The 18,138-nt window shown below is 41.9% G+C and overlaps 1 protein-coding gene across 7 annotated transcripts in view; it reads left to right on the top strand.

The window, feature by feature from the left end:
- Positions 1-18,138, top strand: part of NQO2 (N-ribosyldihydronicotinamide:quinone reductase 2) — a 167,059-nt gene that overhangs the window by 115,873 nt on the left and 33,048 nt on the right. For 6 of the 7 annotated variants that reach the window (XM_029590520.1, XM_029590521.1, XM_029590518.1 and 3 more), the window contains one exon: positions 16,442-16,572. In XM_029590520.1, coding sequence (XP_029446380.1) covers positions 16,442-16,572 — 131 coding nt within the window. Of the gene's footprint in view, positions 1-16,382; positions 16,573-18,138 lie in introns of all 7 variants that reach the window. The other variant, XM_029590523.1, reaches the window with a different exon arrangement.

Genomic DNA, 18,138 nt, shown 5'->3' with positions numbered 1-18,138 from the left:
TGTGTAACATGTTAGTAAGTCCGTGCTTGCCACCCTTCTGGTGCCTCAGACAAGAAGTGATCAATTTTCAGTTACCTGTAGTGCAGCATGGTATATGCGGACCTTATAGTAAATTTTCAGCGTGAAGCTACCCAGGTAGTTTTCATAGAAATGACAGCAGATAAAGACCAAAATGGCCCATCCAGTCTGCTCAGCAAGGTGGTTAGGGTTCTAATTTTTAGGGGTCTGGAGGTTTTGCTTTTCATTTCATTCATTTTAGTTTTGTTGGTGGGTTTGGTTTTGATTTTGTTTTATTTTATTTTTTATTTCATTTTTTTCTTTAGTGTACATTAAAAACTGTCTTCAGCTCCTCTGAGTAAATGTGTGAAATTTTAGGCAAAAAAGCCATCTGGGATTCTTCACGGGCAGGAGCCAATCCCCAGTTTCTCTTGCCCCACTGGGGCTCTACTTCACAATAGCATAGGCTGACCTGAGACCAGCACCGATTTTGTTGTATGGTTTGTACGCACATTCACGCTGGCTTCACCAGTGCCATTGTGAAGTAAGATACAGCCAACATGCATTTGCACAAGGGAAATCTTGCCTCACCAATCTGCTATAGTTTTGTAAAGGGGATAATAAACATGTGGATAATTATGAGCTGGTGGATGTAGTGTATTTGGATTTTGAGAAGGCGATTGACAAAGTGCTCTATAAGACTTCTTAAAAAAAATTACAAAATCACAGGATAGGCAATGTCTTGTTGTGGATTGCAAACTCATTAAAAGATAGGAAACAAGAGTAGGACTAAATAGTTTTCTCAGTGGAATGCTTCAGGGATCTGTACTGGGACCAGTGCTTTTTAATATACTTATAAATGATCTGGGAATGGGAGTGAAGCGAGATGATCAAATTTGCAGATGACACAAATTTATTCCACGTTAAATCACAAGCAGTTTGTGAAAAATTGCAAGAGCATCTTGCGAGACTGGGCACTCCAATAGATTAAATTTAATGTGGACAAGTGCAAAGTGATGCACATGGGGAGGAAAAGTAACCCACACTGTGGTTACACGATGGTAGGTTTCATGTTAGGGGTTACCACCCAGGAAAAGGATGTGGGCATCATTGCAAACAATACTTTGAAATCCTCAGTTCAGCATTCAGTGGCAGTCAAAAAAGCAAATAGAATGTTAGGAATTATTAGTAACGTGAAGAGGCAAGACCCTCACTCGCATCTCAGTACTCCCTCTCCGCCCCCCCCCCCCCCTCACAAATGACACAACACATATCTTATTTGGTTAATAAAAAGGCCGCAGTTTCTTTCATCACATAACCCGAGCCCCAAAATTTATACAAAATCCATATAAGCACCACCCCCCCACCTTGTTCATCTCTAAGTGCCCACCACCACGTCCCAGTGGTAGAGCTACTTCGTCCTCTCCTCCTCTTACCCCGCCACTTCCCCAGCGTGGGTAAGCTCCAGCCTTGAGCATTGGCTCCCCTCTTGCTCATTGGCCATCTCATGTAGCATCCCTCAAGCTACACAAACCCCCCCCCCCCCCAATGCCCCTTTACAACACAATAATAAACTTAACAACATTGGGCTTGGGTTTACTGCCACAAAAAGACAACCTTGGTTGCCCTTGTTCCCCCCCACTGCGGCCTCCTATAATTCACCAATCAACTGCTCTAAACCTTCCTGCAGAGTAAATTAATACCCACATCTGAAAGATGAACCCCATTGCCCCTGAAAACCCCCTCTATGATCTCCCACGACCACTTGGGTCGCACCCAAAACCCCCCCGTGCCTTATAACACATTTCCCAATCTGCTTATTCAGTTTTTTAACCCCTTTCCTCCATAATGACTCATTCTTAAAACGCCACCGTCCTATGATGTCTGACCATCCTCTTCTTGTATTAGGCAATCCATTCATGACGGACGCCACATCCTTTCAAACCTTAGCCACCAACTCCCTACAGGAACACTCACCTATATCATTACCCCCCAAGATGAATTACTATAATTTGTGGAACCCCGCACTCCAGTACCCGCTCCTGCAAGAAGGATAAACTCCCCCACTTCATCTCCCGAATGCTAAACCATTTGATGTTCCAGTGCCTGGCATCCAAGTTCAGGTGTAGCCCATACGGCCTTCGCTCAGCCCTGCACTGAGCCCAGTGCACAAAGGAATGGCCCATGACCCAGGCACATTCCCGACCCCCGTGGCTCCCCCGCGATTCTGTAAGAAAAGAAAACACTATTAATATCCCTCATCTCATACCACCTCATCTATCATATTGCCAATGCCTGACATATGAAAGAAAAGCTTTCGATCGCCACCGACCTATGGATCAGATTGCCGGTTCAGACAATCCCCATTCCGCCAAAAAAGAAATGTGCGCCCAATGCGCACATTTTTACTCTCCATAATGAATGCCTGCCCTGGAGTAGGTGTTAAATTTTGAGCAGCTCAAAAACTGTACAGAAAAGCAGAAAATACAGCTTTTCTATAGTTCCTCTGACTTAATATCATGGCGATATTAAGTCAGAGGAACAAATAGGAGGAGAAGGTTTTAAAAAAAAATTTAATTTAAAAACCATGTGCCGGTTAGGAGCCCGTTTTCGGCACGCTGATATTGCATCGGCCTGCCTGTGAGGGAGTGGGGGTGCCCCCTGGTATACTGCACCAATAGCCCAGGCCTTATTGGTCATAGGTTAGCTATATCCACCTTACAAAATTGTTCTGGGCCCAGAGAATGACATTTGTATCTATATGATACAGCTTCTGACTCTGAGAAAATGAATACATTGCCCCAAGAATAGAGTTTCCTAACTGGAGCAGCAAAAAGAATTGAAAAAATAATCTGAAAAGTAAGTTGCTAAAAAAAACACACTCACAAACAAACATAGAAAAACACACACTAGGAAAAAAATGCTGCCAATAAATCTTTTTATGCAATATGAGTAAAATGTTTGCCAGAAAACATGTGGTGCCAATTGATGATCAGTGTGTTAAAGCTGCACTCGGGTAAGGTAAAACAAACAAAGAACCTGAATGAATTCTTTGCATCGATGTATTTATTTATTTTATTACAGGCGGATGTTCTTCCCCCCAATTAGAACTATTCTTTCAGGGCATAAATCCAAAGAAGTGGCTCAAACTGAGGCAGCAGAAGAGATTTTAATAACACATTGATATATTAAACAGTAGCAAATCACCGGAGCCAAAACTACATTGATCCAAGAGTTCTAAAAGAACTTTTAACAAGATTACAGTGCTACTAATAACAGTATATAACCTTTCATTATAAACAACCTCGGTGCCAGAGAAGTGAAGCGTTGCTAAAGTAACACCCATTTTAAAAAGGGTTCCAGATATGGCCCTGGGAATTATAGACCTGCACGTCTAACTTCTGATCCAAGAAAACCTTAGAGACTATAGTAAAAAGTTAGAAGCTTTGGCCACATATGTTGGAGAAAAATGAACAATATTTCTGAGCGAGAAGTAATGCCCCTTTTAATTTGTTAGAGTACTTTGATGACATCAGCAAGCATGGCTGAGAGGGATTAGTTGATTAATGTACTTGGATTTTTTTAGCTTTCACAAAGGCTTTTTAATGAACCTAGGTCCTCAAGGGATTAAAAGAAAAGTTCTCTCATGGATTGAAAACTGTCCTGAGGAAGCTTGCGCTGGCAGCTGGTTGGCACACGGAGTTTACTTCTGCTCCCGAGCAGAAAGTATGAAAATTAAAAAAAAAAAAAAAAAAGGGATAGGTAGGGTTAGTTTTGAGGTTGGGGAGGAGAGGGGAAAAGGGCCCGGCACTTCTGCACGTAACAGCGCATGGCCGGGCTTGTTCTAAAATGCATGCAGTGCGCACAAGGCCCAGCCACATGTGTAACCCCTGCTTTTTATGCGTGCGACCATTTAAAAAAAACAAACAAAAACAAACAAAAAACCCCAAAATCGGACCTTAAGTGTCAGCACTGACCAATGCAAAGTAATGCACATGAGAAAAGCAAACCAAGCTTCTCACGTAAAATAAAGGGCTCTAGTTTAGCTTTTACCACTCAGAAAAAGGATCTTGAAAAACATCTGCTCAATGTGCAGCAGTATGAATGTTGATTATTAAGGAGTGCCATTATTCAAATGCATGGTGCCTCTGCATCTTGAATTCTGTGGTAACTGGGATTAGAACCCGCTCTAATATTTTCCCAGTGGTCATGGCAGGATATTTGTAGGTCGGCTACTTGTATATCCTGCACCTCCCCAGCTTTAGGGACATCCTCTTTTTGGGATGGGTCTGCGTGCTACAAATTGCCACTGAGCACATGAAGTAGCCAGAGGGAAGGCGAATCCGCAGAAGTCAGGAGATCAATACTGGATCTCCCAGTGCAGAGGAGCGGACTGTCGGAAAAGACTTGGGTAGGTCCTCAAGACCTAGCCATGTGAAGAAACTTCTGAGTAAGTTTTCTGAGAGGATTTTTGCATCGGTTCTGGACTGTGAGCCAGGACCCCCTGGAAGGAAGGACTGAATCCCTGTTTTATGTCTTTCGCCCAGTTAACAGCAAAGTGGAAAACATTGTAGTTTTTGAGTATCTTGAGAAGTTTTTTTCTTTGGAGATTTAACTATTTTTGAAGCTGGGGAAAGGTTTTCTATCCTACCCTACCTACCCTTACTGAGGAAGGCATTTTGGACCAGGAACAATTAATCATGAAGAGGGGCACTTTCTTTGGACAGAGAAACCTAATTTTTCTTGATTTGTATTTTCTTCATGATTTTTGGAATCACTGCATGGATCCTGTTTTTCAAGCTTAAGTAAATCTTTTTATTTGAACACTAACCTTGGGCTCTGAGCTGGTTTATTCAAATGTGCCTTTTGGATCAGACCTTTCTCATTGCGAGAACTGAGCTACGTGTAGGAGTGACTGAACCACAGCACCAAGGACACGGCGGCTTAGGCCTCCTTCCTATCGAAGAACCTCCCTTTGGTTGAAGTTTGCTGCAAGAGTATTTTGGAGCTCCGGGAGAGTAAAGACAGCCCTGGGACTTTACTGCATCAGGTACCCTCTGCCAGAAAGGGGGGTTACACTGTGTACAGTTCTGGTCACTCAGTCTCAGAAAGGACATAATATATATTGAAAAGGTACAGAGAAGTGCAACAAGGCTGATTAAGAGTATGGAATAACTTCCATAGAGGAAGAAACTAGAAGGCTCATAGTCTAATCTAGGCAATAAAGCTCCAGATCTGTGAGCCCTAATAGTGAAGGCGGACTTAGATAGTGTTGCTATAACAGAGGCATAAATGGGATATTGCCATAATCATTCTTTTTATCTATTTCAAAATTTGTTTACTGCCCATCCCACATAAGACTACAGAGTAGTTCATAATATATAATCAACAATAAACATAACCTAATACAGTTAAAAAATACATAAGCAAGAAAAAATAAATCAGAAACAATCAAAACTAATTAGGTACTTGCATCCTACACTAAAAATATATGTTAAAAATAAATTGTCTTGGCAACTTGATATTTCCCTGCAGCCTTATAGATACTGCTTTTATGCTCTAATTAATTATTATTTCACTTCTGCTTATATGCTTGTTCTTATTGTTCTCATGACTTCTAATAAAATAAAATTTAAAAAAAACCTAATTAGGTAAAAGCAAACTGAAAAACAAAACAAAACAAAAAAAAACACACACACTTTGCAATGCTTATGAAAGGTCAGTATATCATGAATTCCCTTCAAATATAAAGGAGCAGCATTCTAAATACACAGGCAAAACATAAAGACTCTCCATCTAGTCACAGTCAGACTAATCAGGAGAGAGATGGCAAAAAAGGGGAGGGGGGAATAGTTCTTAATGTAAAAAAACAAAAAAAAGAAACCCAATGCAACTGAAATCAGAAGTATGGAGAAAGGAGGCGGCTTGACACTGCACCCTCTGCATCCCTCCCACCCACACCATGGTTTACCCCATCTGGGAGTCTTGGGGGGGGGGGGGGGGGGGCGGGAGAGTAAGAAGCAATCGTGAGTTGCTCCTGCCCTGCCAGCAATCTACATAAGAACAGAATAATTGTCATATTGGGTTAGACCAAGGATCCATCAAGCCCAGTATCCAGTTTCCAACTGTGGCCAATCCAGGTCATAAGAACCTGGTAACATCAGAAACAGTAAATAAATCCCATGCTGCTATCATGCTGTGATAAATAGTAGCTATTCTCTCTGTCTACTTGGTTAATAATTTATGGACTTCTCCAGGAATTTATCCAAACCTTTTTTTTAAACCCAGCTATACTAACTTCCTTAATCACAGCCTCCAGTAATGAATTCTTGAACTGAATAGTGTGTTGAATGAAAAATAATTTTCTCCAATTTGTTTTGAATGTGTTACTAACTTCATGAAGAGTCCCTTAAGTCTTTGTATTTTTTTTGAAAGAGTAAATAACTAATTCACATTTACCCGTTCTAGTCCTCTCATGATTTTAAACACCTCTATCATATCCCCCCTCATCTGTCTCTTCTCCAAGCTGAACAGCCCTAACCTCTTTAGCCTTTCCTCACAGGGGAGCCGTTCCATCCTCTATCATTTTTTTTTTGCATTGGGATGGAATAGCTAATAGTGCTCATCAACATGAATTTACATGCTATTAGCTTCCCAGGGGGTTGGACACACGTTTTGGATGCGCTAATCCCCTTATAGCATAAGGTGTTGTGGACTTGCGTACAAAACGCGCTTCCGACCATGGGTTAACCAGTGCGCTTGGCTGAGCGCACTGTAATGCATCGGGCCCGATTGTCACTGAAGAACTATCTCCCCTCCATCCAATACAACCCTTGTGCCTTAAGAGTTCTGTGCTGGGGGGGGGGGGGCAGAAAATGAGTTATTACACCTGTCCTGATATCCCTTCTCCCCTTAGGGCCTTCCCTAAAGGTAGGGGAGGGGGATAAGAGGACAGATCAGGACCAACGCTGCTGCCCAGCTCAGAAGGCAGCCTGTGCATCCTCCTCCTCCCCAGGAACAGTGGGGCCAGAAGTAGCATCTGCAGTGAGGACCAGCATGGCTGCGGGGCCACCAGAAGCATCGGCCTTCTCCCATTCTCTTCCCCCCTCCCCAGGCAGTGAGGAGCAGCGTGGTCACAGGTCACAGGGCTGCAAGAAGCATCGGCTTTCTGCCACCACCGTCCCCACTCCCAGCTGTGAGGAGCAGCACTGTTGCAGGGCCGCCAGAAAGTATTGGCCTTCTCCCCTTTCTTCCCCCTGCCCGTGGCAGTCCGGAGCAGGGGGCAACATGAATCCTTCCCCCCCCCCTCACACACACTCACTCAGCAATAAGGAGCAGCGCAGCTGTGGGCCACAAGAGGAATCTTAGGCTTCCCTACAGTCAGGAAGCAAGAGTAGCGCTGCCTGGGGTCTAGAAGAATCTGGTGGGCCATGGGGGCTGAATGAGGAGTCTGCTGCTGCCCCTTTTGCTTCCAGAGGGGGAGACGTGTGAAAGAGCATAGATGTGTATGACAGAGCATGGGAGAGAGTGAACGAGTATGTGGGTGTGGGTATTTGATTGAGAGAGAGTGAACGAGTATGTGGGTGTGGGTATTTGATTGAGAGAGAGTGAACGAGTGTGTGGGTATGTGTATATGATTGAGAGAGAACGAGTGTGTGGGTGTGTGTATATGATTGAGAGAGAGAGAGCGAACGAGGGTGTGGGTGTGTGTATATGATTGAGAGAGAGCGAACGAGTGTGTGGGTGTGTGTATATGATTGATTGAGAGAGAGAGCGAACGAGTGTGGGGGTGTGTATATGATTGAGAGAGAGTGAACGAGGGTGTGGGTGTGTGTATATGATTGAGAGAGAGAGAGTGAATGAGGGTGTGGGGGTGTGTATATGATTGAGAGAGAGCGAACGAGGGTGTGGGTGTGTGTATATGATTGAGAGAGAGAGTGAATGAGGGTGTGGGTATATGATTGAGAGAGAGTGAATGAGGGTGTGGGGGTGTGTATATGATTGAGAGAGAGCGAACAAGGGTGTGGGTGTGTGTATATGATTGAGAGAGAGAATGAATGAGGGTGTGGGGGTGTGTATATGATTGAGAGAGAGAGTGATTGAGCATGTGGGTGTGTGTATATGATTGAGAGAGAGTGAATGAGGGTGTGGGGGTGTGTATATGATTGAGAGAGAGAGTGAATGAGCGTGTGGGGGTGTGTATATGATTGAGAGAGAGAGTGAATGAGGGTGAGGGGGTGTGTATATGATTGAGAGAGAGAGTGAATGAGGGTGTGGGGGTGTGTATATGATTGAGAGAGAGCGAACAAGGGTGTGGGGGTGTGTATATGATTGAGAGAGAGAGTGAATGAGCGTGTGGGGGTGTGTATATGATTGAGAGAGAGAGTGAATGAGGGTGTGGGGGTGTGTATATGATTGAGAGAGAGAGTGAATGAGGGTGTGGGGGTGTGTATATGATTGAGAGAGAGAGTGAATGAGGGTGTAGGGGTGTGTATATGATTGAGAGAGAGAGCGAACGAGGGTGTGGGTGTGTGTATATGATTGAGAGAGAGAGAGCGAACGAGAGTGTGGGTGTGTGTGTATATGATTGAGAGAGAGAGAGCGAACGAGTGTGTGGGTGTGTGTATATGAGAGAGAGAGAGAACGAGTGTGTGGGTGTGTGTATATGATTGAGAGAGAGAACGAGTGTGTGGGTGTGTGTATATGATTGAGAGAGAGAGTGAACGAGGGTGTGGGTGTGTGTATATGATTGAGAGAGAGCGAACAAGGGTGTGGGTGTGTGTATATGATTGAGAGAGAGAGCGAATGAGGGTGTGGGGGTGTGTATATGATTGAGAGAGAGAGTGAATGAGCGTGTGGGGGTGTGTATATGATTGAGAGAGAGTGAATGAGGGTGTGGGGGTGTGTATATGATTGAGAGAGAGAGTGAATGAGGGTGTGGGTGTGTGTATATGATTGAGAGAGAGAACGAGTGTGTGGTGTGTGTATATGATTGAGAGAGAACGAGTGTGTGGTGTGTGTATATGATTGAGAGAGAACGAGTGTGTGGGTGTGTGTATATGATTGAGAGAGAACGAGTGTGTGGGTGTGTGTATATGATTGAGAGAGAGAGAGAACGAGTGTGTGGGTGTGTGTATATGATTGAGAGAGAGAACGAGTATGTGGGTGTGTGTATATGATTGATTGAGAGAGAGAGCGAACGAGTGTGGGGGTGTGTATATGATTGAGAGAGAGAGTGAACGAGTGTGTGGGTGTGTGCATATTCTAACCCCATCCCTGGGTGCGGAGTACAACCTGCTGGGGCCATCAATGAATTTGTTTGTTTGGAGTCTTTGGGGCTTGCCAGGCTAGCTTGAACGCAGTCTCTTATTTTCAGGGCCTGAATTCCTTATTGAGTGGGGGTGGGGAGATTACTTCCAAGGCCCCGTGTGCTAAGGATGATCTTTTGTACCTTTGTTCTTGTCCCTGGGAAAGGGGTAATTTTCTTTTACTGTGTGTGCTGATTTACCAAATTAAACTACCAGAGCCACTGAGTTAGTATCCAAATATAAAGATTTTACTGCTGAAATTTGATGAAGTATGGCACAACAACGTAAGCCACAGCACCACAGAGCCTGTTACTTTTACAATCTGCTGCTATTTCCTCACACCGTGCAGGAATCTCTGGCATCAGAACCAGGGAAACGTCTACCCTCCAGGGCTTGGAAAAAATATAATCTCCATGTGGGCAGGGCATCCCTTAAATGGGCAGGAAACTTCTTCCAAACTGACAAAAATCTAAAGTTACTGTCTCTGCACAGAGAGCCCAAACCTTTCTCTCTCTCCCCAGGCTGAAGACTCCAGATAAGGGTTTCCTCTATGATCTTAAAGTTCTCTCTACTCACAGTTAGTTGGTCTTCTAGGTTTTTATATGTCTTTAGGGATCCCAGATGGGTGGAATCCAAGCTGAAACAGCAGCTTCTCACAACCTTAGGTTTACTGCCCTTCTTCCTTCCCGATTTTCCAAAAGCAAAGTCTTGTCCCCAAAACTGATGCAAACACCGGAAGGTCCTGGCCTCAGGTCACCACCTCCTCTCTCGTCGTTGAGGGTGAGAGGGGCAGGTCTTCCCTAATGTACACAGTCCTAAAAACAGGGTTCCCCTTCCATGAGTCCAGATGGTATCCAGGGTCTCTCCAGGCTTCCTACCAAGTAAAATGTCTTTAAGCCCAAAATATTCCCGAGTTACAACTCTTACCCACCAGGGAGTGGAAAGGAAAAGGCAGATCCCTAACCCAACTTACAGACTACTAGCAGGGTTTGCTGGAGCCCCAGAGCAGGCCACAAAAATCCAACACCACCTACCTTCCAAGAACAAGCTATACTGTCCCCTGAACTCTCTGCGGAGAGCTCCCTTAAAACCTCTGCAAGGGGCTGGCCATTCCGGACCCATCAAAGGGAGGGGCTGTGGATGAATGGTGCCTCCCCCTAATTACTAACTTATTAGCCAGGACTTAATGGTAATGGAATGGTAGTGTCTGTTACAATATGATAGAGGGAGAGAGCGAGAGCAAACCAGCATGTGGATATGATTGAGTGAACCAGAGAGGAGAAATGTTCTGAGTGGAGGAGTGACCTAGTGGTTACATCAGTGGGCTGTGAACCAGGGAAATCGGGGTTCAGATCCCACTGCTGCTCTTTGTGACCTTGGGCAAGTCACTTTACACTCCATTGCTTCAGGTATAAACTTACTACCTGATTCACTAAGGGTTTTTCCCATATTCACGAAATGAGAGAAAAGCCTTAATGAATCTGGCCCGTTAGATTGTAAGCCCTCTGGGGATAGGGAAATACCTACAGCACCTGAATGTAATCCGCCCTGAAACGCCAAAAAGCAGAATATAAAATAAATAGTTAGAGATGTAGGGGAGGAATTGGAGAAGATAGGAGGAGAGAGATGAAACAGAAAATAAACAGGAGATCCAATAAAGGAGTTAAGAAATAAACAAGTGGAAAGCAGGAAAAAGAGATGAGGATCAAAGTGATTAGAAAAATAGAATGTCCAGACAACAACTGTAGAAAAAAGCATTTTATTTTCAGTTTAGTGAATGGAGTATATCAACTTTGGGAATGTGTGGCGCATGATATCTTTATTTTGCATGATCTAGGAGGAAATGCATTTCTGTTTCTATTTCTCTGGTGTTGCATGGGATGCAGGCTCTGGTTTCTTGGGGTTTCCAGTTTAGTTATCTGTATATTTCTAATTTGTGGTCACTTTTCCTGTGTTTGAAGGTCTGTGGTTGATATAATCATGGACTAAAGGCACACGCTCCTTTTTCAAACCCTATTGCTTAACTAGGAGTGAGTAGGCTTTTAGTTGTATGGGCTGGATGGCTTTATTTATAATTTGATGTACTATTTATGTTGTTTATATATTGATGGATGGGTTGTTGTACCTTATTTCAAACGTTTAAGGAAGCGATTTAACACATTTTTGAATATATTTATTTATTTATTTATTTTTAATTTTTATATACCGATGTTCCTGTAAAGAATACATATCGCACCGGTTTACAAGGAACTGAACAGTTGCCTCCAGGGCGGAAATACATTAACACAAGTATACAGGAAAACTATTAAAGAGAACTTTCATAAACTCAATTAAATGTAACTGGGAACCATAAATCAGGAACATATGTACAGAGGTAGGTATATCGTCTGTCGCTTCACCAGATTTTAGCTCTCAGGGAAAGCTTGAGTGAATAGCCAAGTCTTTAGCTTCTTTTTGAATGTCGGAAGGCATGGTTCTTGGCGGAGGTCCGGTGGGAGCAGGTTCCAAAGATGGGGACCTGCAGTGGACAGAGCTCGTTTCCTCAATGAGGTTTTTGTTGGCTGGGTGTGAAGCATGTTCTGGTATGCACTTCTGATTGGTCTATTGGAGATGTGTTGCTGTAGTTGGAAGGATAGGTTGAGGGGGGAGATGTTGTGAAGAGCCTTGTGAATCATCATGAGGGATTTAAATTGTATCCTAAATTTTATAGGCATATAAATAAGGCATATAAACAAGGTAGAGATTATTAATCATTTGGATAGATGTTAATGGTCCATTCTAGTAAAGGTTAAGGATCACATCCATACAGACCGAAGATTGCATTTATAGATTATAAATAAAAATACAGTTATATTAAAAAAAAAAATAATAAAAATCCAGGGTTGGCCCAGTGGCCCAGCTGGTAAATGCTGTACATGCAGAAGGTCCATGGTTTGATCCCTGGGTCAGGTCTTCTGCAAAATCACCAGTCCTGGGGAGCAGAAGCCGTGTTCTCAGCCCCCCCAGGGAAGAGGGAGTCATGGTCATTGCCTAAGAGTGACACCTAGTGATTGATTGGGGACCTAGGATTGCAGGGATCTGAAGGGAGCCCTGGTGCCTGGCCCCCAGCCCAGGACTGACACTGCAACAACTGGAATAAATATCAATTGTGAGGGGACATAATCTTTGTGATTTGAAGGCTTCTGGAACCAGGACCCCAGTACTGGTTCTGATTGAGTTGGAAGTCCAAAAAGCAGGAGGAAACTGCTAATCAAAATATAAATTAAAGCCCCCTACATTTTGCAGAGTCTCCCAGCTCGTGGTGTTGTATGTTGTGTTCAGGTGAGAGCTCACTTTTTCACTTGGCCATAAATGCCAAATGCCTCTGTATCGCTCTGTGGTGCCACCACACCTTGAGTATTATGTGCAGTTCTGTTTGCCCTATCTCAAAAAGACATAGCAGAATTAGAAAAGGTAAAGATAAGGGCAACCAAAGTGATAAAGGGGATGTATCGATTCCCTTGTGAGGAAAGGGTAAAGAGATTAGGACTCTTCAGCTGAAGGGAAATATGATAAAGATCTATAAAATGAGTGGCATTAATCGGTTGTTTACACTTTCAAAGAGTACAGACACTAGGGGTCACACATTGAAGTTACTAAGTTGTACATTTAAAACTAATAAGAGAAAATATTGTTTTTACTCAACATAATTAAATTCTGGAATTCATTGCTGGAGGATGTGGTGAAGGCTATTAGTGCAGCTGTGTTTAAAAAAAAAGTTTTGAACAAGTTCCTGGAAGAAAAGTCCATAATCTGTTAATTTTGGGAAATCCATTGCTTATCCCTAGGATAAGCCGCATGGAATCTTACTGACCTTTTGGCATCCTGCCCAAGCTTCTACTTCTCCAGGCTCTAATGTCACATATTTTAAGACTGGATAGAATGTAAAACAAATGTTATTTTTTTTACTTAGAATCTGCCCTTTAATTCAGATGTTAAAGTTCCATTGAAAACATTTCTTCTGAATAAAGATTTTGAATCACTGTTAGAGATATTAGAACATAATTCTTCAGCCGATATTACCATTAAATCTTTTCCACTTCTTCCTTCTCGTTTTTGGTAATTATGGCAAAATTTCCATTCTTTCTCCTTCAAGACCTATTTCCTGTATAATTTAATGCCATTTATCTTTAAGTAGTTCTACTTTACTAATAGCAATGCGGTCTGCCTCTAATTTAAAAGATTCTCCTTGCCTGTAAAATCTTATTTCTGAAATCAGTACTTGAAAGAAACTTATATCAGGAGGTAGTTGACAAAAGGCATGGAAATGAACTGGCATATCTTTCCAGTGCTACAATTGTGATTAAGCTTTGTTTTTCAAGTTTTAATTTGAGCACATCCGTGTCCAGAATACCTTTAACAAATGTTTTAAGGTGAATGAATAGCTCCAGTATGGGTCTGACGGAAAGTGAAGTGAGCAGTGTATCTTGTCTATTATAGTATTGTATCTCACTTGGCTATAACTGAAAAAATACAAAATGTTGCTGTAGACAGCAAAAAAATGTAATGTTTCCGTACAAGCTGCTGCAGCATTAACTCCTGCAAGGGTTAGTGAATGGGAAGCAGGAGGACATATATTTCAGGTCTGAATACCTTTTTGTTTTCTCTGACTTATTAGAGGTATTATCAAAACCTTGACTTCTACAGTCATCAAGAGGAATGCTATGATTAAGGCTTCTGATTTTCAGTTGAAAGTGGAAAAAAAAAACTGTTCTAACCAAAAATCCCCCACAATAGGCCTACCTACTGGAGCTCTACTGATGTCGCCCATTGCTGTGAGTTGAGCTGAGACTCAAGCGCAGTGGCTGGATGATGTCATCAGAGTGGAATTAGTAGGGAGCCCAAGTCTCGTCAGCACAAGAATGAAAGGAAGGTTCACTGCCTGGAAAAGTAGATCAGCGGAGATGCCAAGCCTTCCTGGACCAGGAACGTGAAACCACAGGGTGTCCAGTTCCTGCCAGTCGAAGAAGAAGCAACACTGGAGGAGTGGAACAACAGGAAGCCCAGGCTTTGCTGGCCAAGAAGAGGTGCTGCAGTGAATGAAGAGGGATTACAAGGAGGGAAGGATCTCACCCCACTGCTACTACCACCCATTTACACCCACACTTCTTGTCACCCCTTTAGCCACATATCTCCCCTGCAAATACCAATGCATACACTCCCATTCTTACCCTTGTTTAGTTTTTAATTATAACGTCTATTTGGTTTTTTTTTTATCTAATTGAATTGGCCGAAAAATGCCCCTACTTTTATTTTTTTGCAAATAAGCACCTAAATTTGCAATTTATAAACACCTAGGATCAGAAACCATTGTTATGATGCTTCAAGCTGGCAGTTAACATATCAGCTCTGTTCTCCATTTTTTTTAAATCAAAGTTGATAAATTCAAGAAGCCTTTAATATTTAATGTACTGATATCTTTGTGAACTACAAATCAGACTATCAACACAAGTTGTTCTTGGTGTGACACATCAGGAGTAGAATGAAGTATAGGGGAATGGCCCTTTTCTCTCTGCAAGGATGATCTTTTGTACAATGTTGCTACATAAGTGATCTGACTCTCCCATGAGAGATAATCAGCCTATCCTTGTATCATTGTGTCTTCTATTTACGTCTCTTTGACTTTTATATTTATTTAAAGACTTAAGATATTACTATTCATATAAAAATGTCAGGGCCTGATTTTAAAAAGAAATTACACGAGTAAAACTGGGTGTAAACCTGTGCTCTAGGCTGGGTGTACTTTATTGCATCAACCCCTCGGGTTGGACAACCCTCTTCATTCACTAAGATGTGTCGCCTTATTATTCCTCATCCTGTGTGCTTTGTGCTCTGTACTTGCAGTAATACCCATCATTCTGCTCTCTCCAACTGCTCTTCACTCTATGGCCTCTGGATTCACCATAATAATCATCAGTTTTCCCAGTTTTATTTCTTACCTTATGTCCTCTGTATTTACAGCCAGCCAGCAGTCTTCCAATACGTTGAATTGGCATCAAGAGAACTGGGGAAACCAGCACACATTTTCTTCTACTGGTTGAACATGCCTTGCTTGTGCTAAAAAAAAAATGTTCTGCTTTTGCTATCAAAAAATGATTAATAGAATTTTGACATCAAAATAACTTATGTATTTAATTTATCCAACTTTGAAACCTCCAGTCCTGACCTCACTGTAGTCACCCAGTGTGCTGTGTAGCCATTGATAAATAAAACATAATATAAAATCATATCTAAAACAATGACATCAATATAAAAATAAATAACATCAAATAAAACAGAACATACACCCATATGTTTACTTTATCTAGATTTGAACCTGTAAAATTATTGTGAGCTTTGAAACTGGAGAGTTGTTTCATTTTAAGTTTGTAAAAATGTGCTTGTAGATCCAAAATAAAAGTTTGAATGAATCAGTTTCATTTGACTCTTTATTTCTCTTACCCAGTCGTTAGACTGTTGGAAACCAGGAAGCCTGCTATCCATGTCAAGGGAGTTGCTCAGCCTTGCTGAGAAAAAGGATGAGAAGGTGTAAATGTTTTTATTTTGGGAATTGCTTATTAAAACCTGTTTTTGATTTATATATTTTAACAATGATTATGTAAAGTGTCCTGGGATAAAAGGCAATAAGAGATAATGGCCTTCTGTGAATATTAAGGGATCGATATTGAGCAAGCTGGGAATGAGGAAGTTACTTGGGTGGATTTACCAGAAAAACTGTTCCTGGATATCCAGCAGAATTTAGCCAGGTTAAGTGTGCACTCAATATACTTGGTTAAAGTTACCTGGGTAGTAATTTTAGGACTCTCTGTTTTCTGTCCAGATTTATCCAGCTTGGGCTGAATATTGGTGCTTTGCCATGACCCTGAAATGTCCTCTGCTCTTCCTCTTTTTATCCTTTGACCTTTTTGCCGGGTAGTGACATACCCTGCCAAAATGTTGCTGATGAAAGGGGCTGCAAAATTCAAACCTTGGGGTTTCTACGGTCAACTAAAGTTCCCTGAACCACACCCTTTTGAATATCGACTTCTTTGTTAATAGATAATTCTGATGAATGAAAAAAGTAGATCAGGATGTGTCTGCTTTTACTTCCTCCAAAGGGAATTTGTGCAATCCCCAGCACTTTAACTATGGAGTAGAAACCAGAGAAGCCTTTCGGCATGGAAGTTTGTGCAAGGATGTGGTTGAAGAGCAGAAGAAGGTGCAAGAAGCTGATTTAGTGATTTTCCAGGTAAAGTTTGTGCTCTCATTTTTTAGTTTGGTACTTTAGTTTCACTTAAAACAAACTATAATCAGCTGAGCACAGCAAAATACTGCACTAGACAGGAAGAAATGGGTAAATGAAAAAGTTGAAACATCTAATATTTTGGATGTTTCAGATTTAGGGTTACACCTGAGTTTGGTGAACAGTAAATTACAATTTCCAGGTTAGTTGTTTTCCGTGCTATTGTATTATTTAAGGGCTTTCAGAACTCCTACTGTAGAATGTCCGGAACTTTGCTGGAGACTCTTGACATATTAGACCAAATGCAAAACTTACCAAGGATCAAGACGTACATGTCATGGATAAAAGCAAGTAATCCACCTAACTCTGCCATTTCATGGTGAATGGATTTTTAGCCACCAGAAAGTATGTGCATAAGTTCATAATGTGTATATTTTTGGTCATATAAAAAAGAGGCATTCTTAATCTCAGGGGCCATTTTGGAGGTGTGTTTGGAAACTGAGGTCCATATTCAGTCACCACACAGCTTTGCTAGTTAACTAGATAAACTTATCCGGCTAACTAATGCTGTTCATTCAGTGGTGCAGCCGCACCACTGAATATACCCATCTATCATATATTTAGCCAGATAAAGTTAAACCACCTAACTTTAGGGCAACACTAGGGCCTGACCAGAGTTGGCCGGATAATTCAGTCAGCTAACTCTGAATATTGAGTTAGCTAGTTAACTTACCCAGCTAACTCAATTCCTCCCCAATCTCTCCATTGCCCGCTCCTGACTTAACCAGATAAGTGGTGCCCACTGATCCTAGCTGGATATTCAGCGGTGCCACATAGCTGGATTGGTAGTACTTAGCCAGATAATTTCCATTTTTGAATATTGGCCTCTCTGTGGATACAATAAAAGATCAATTAAAAAAAACCAAACTCCAAAGTTTTCATATCTGACTCAGGTTAGCCAGATAAGATATTAGGGATATGTAGCTTGATAAATGCTGAATATCCTCAGTTATCGTGGTACATGTTCATGAATAACTTTAATTATATCCAGCTATATTCAAAGAAAGACTATGGCCAGTTAAAAAGCGATAACCATTATGAAAAAAAAAAGTGTGTGTTTGCAGGCCCAATCCCCACCCCAGTATAACAGATGCCATATCTGCTGGTCAATCCCCCCATCCCCCTAAAACACCCAAAATATTTGGAAATTGTTTCTGGGGACCAGTAAGGGGTTTGAAGAATTCTGGGTGTAGCTGGAGTTTTAGGGTTGGGTATGAGGAAAAGGACAGTGGGCTACTGAAGAGGACTTTCATTTGCAGGATATTTTGACAATTTGGGATGTGGTTGGGGTTTTTAGGGGTGCTTGGGAGGGTTTTTTGTTTTTTTTTTTTTACTGGTAATCCATTAATTAACGGGCTATATTCTTTGAATATCTGGGAACATGTTCTAGGATAATTATAATGCTGCTGTTTGCCACATTGTGAGTTAGCAAAATAAGTTATTTGGCTATCTCTAATATTCGGCTAATGCAACTTCATCCCAAATGTCCCCAAAATATCTAAACGTTAACCA

This window comes from Rhinatrema bivittatum, chromosome 2, assembly GCF_901001135.1.
Source record: "Rhinatrema bivittatum chromosome 2, aRhiBiv1.1, whole genome shotgun sequence".
NCBI classification, from domain to species: domain Eukaryota; kingdom Metazoa; phylum Chordata; class Amphibia; order Gymnophiona; family Rhinatrematidae; genus Rhinatrema; species Rhinatrema bivittatum.
This window is presented reverse-complemented; position numbering and strand designations above follow the sequence as displayed.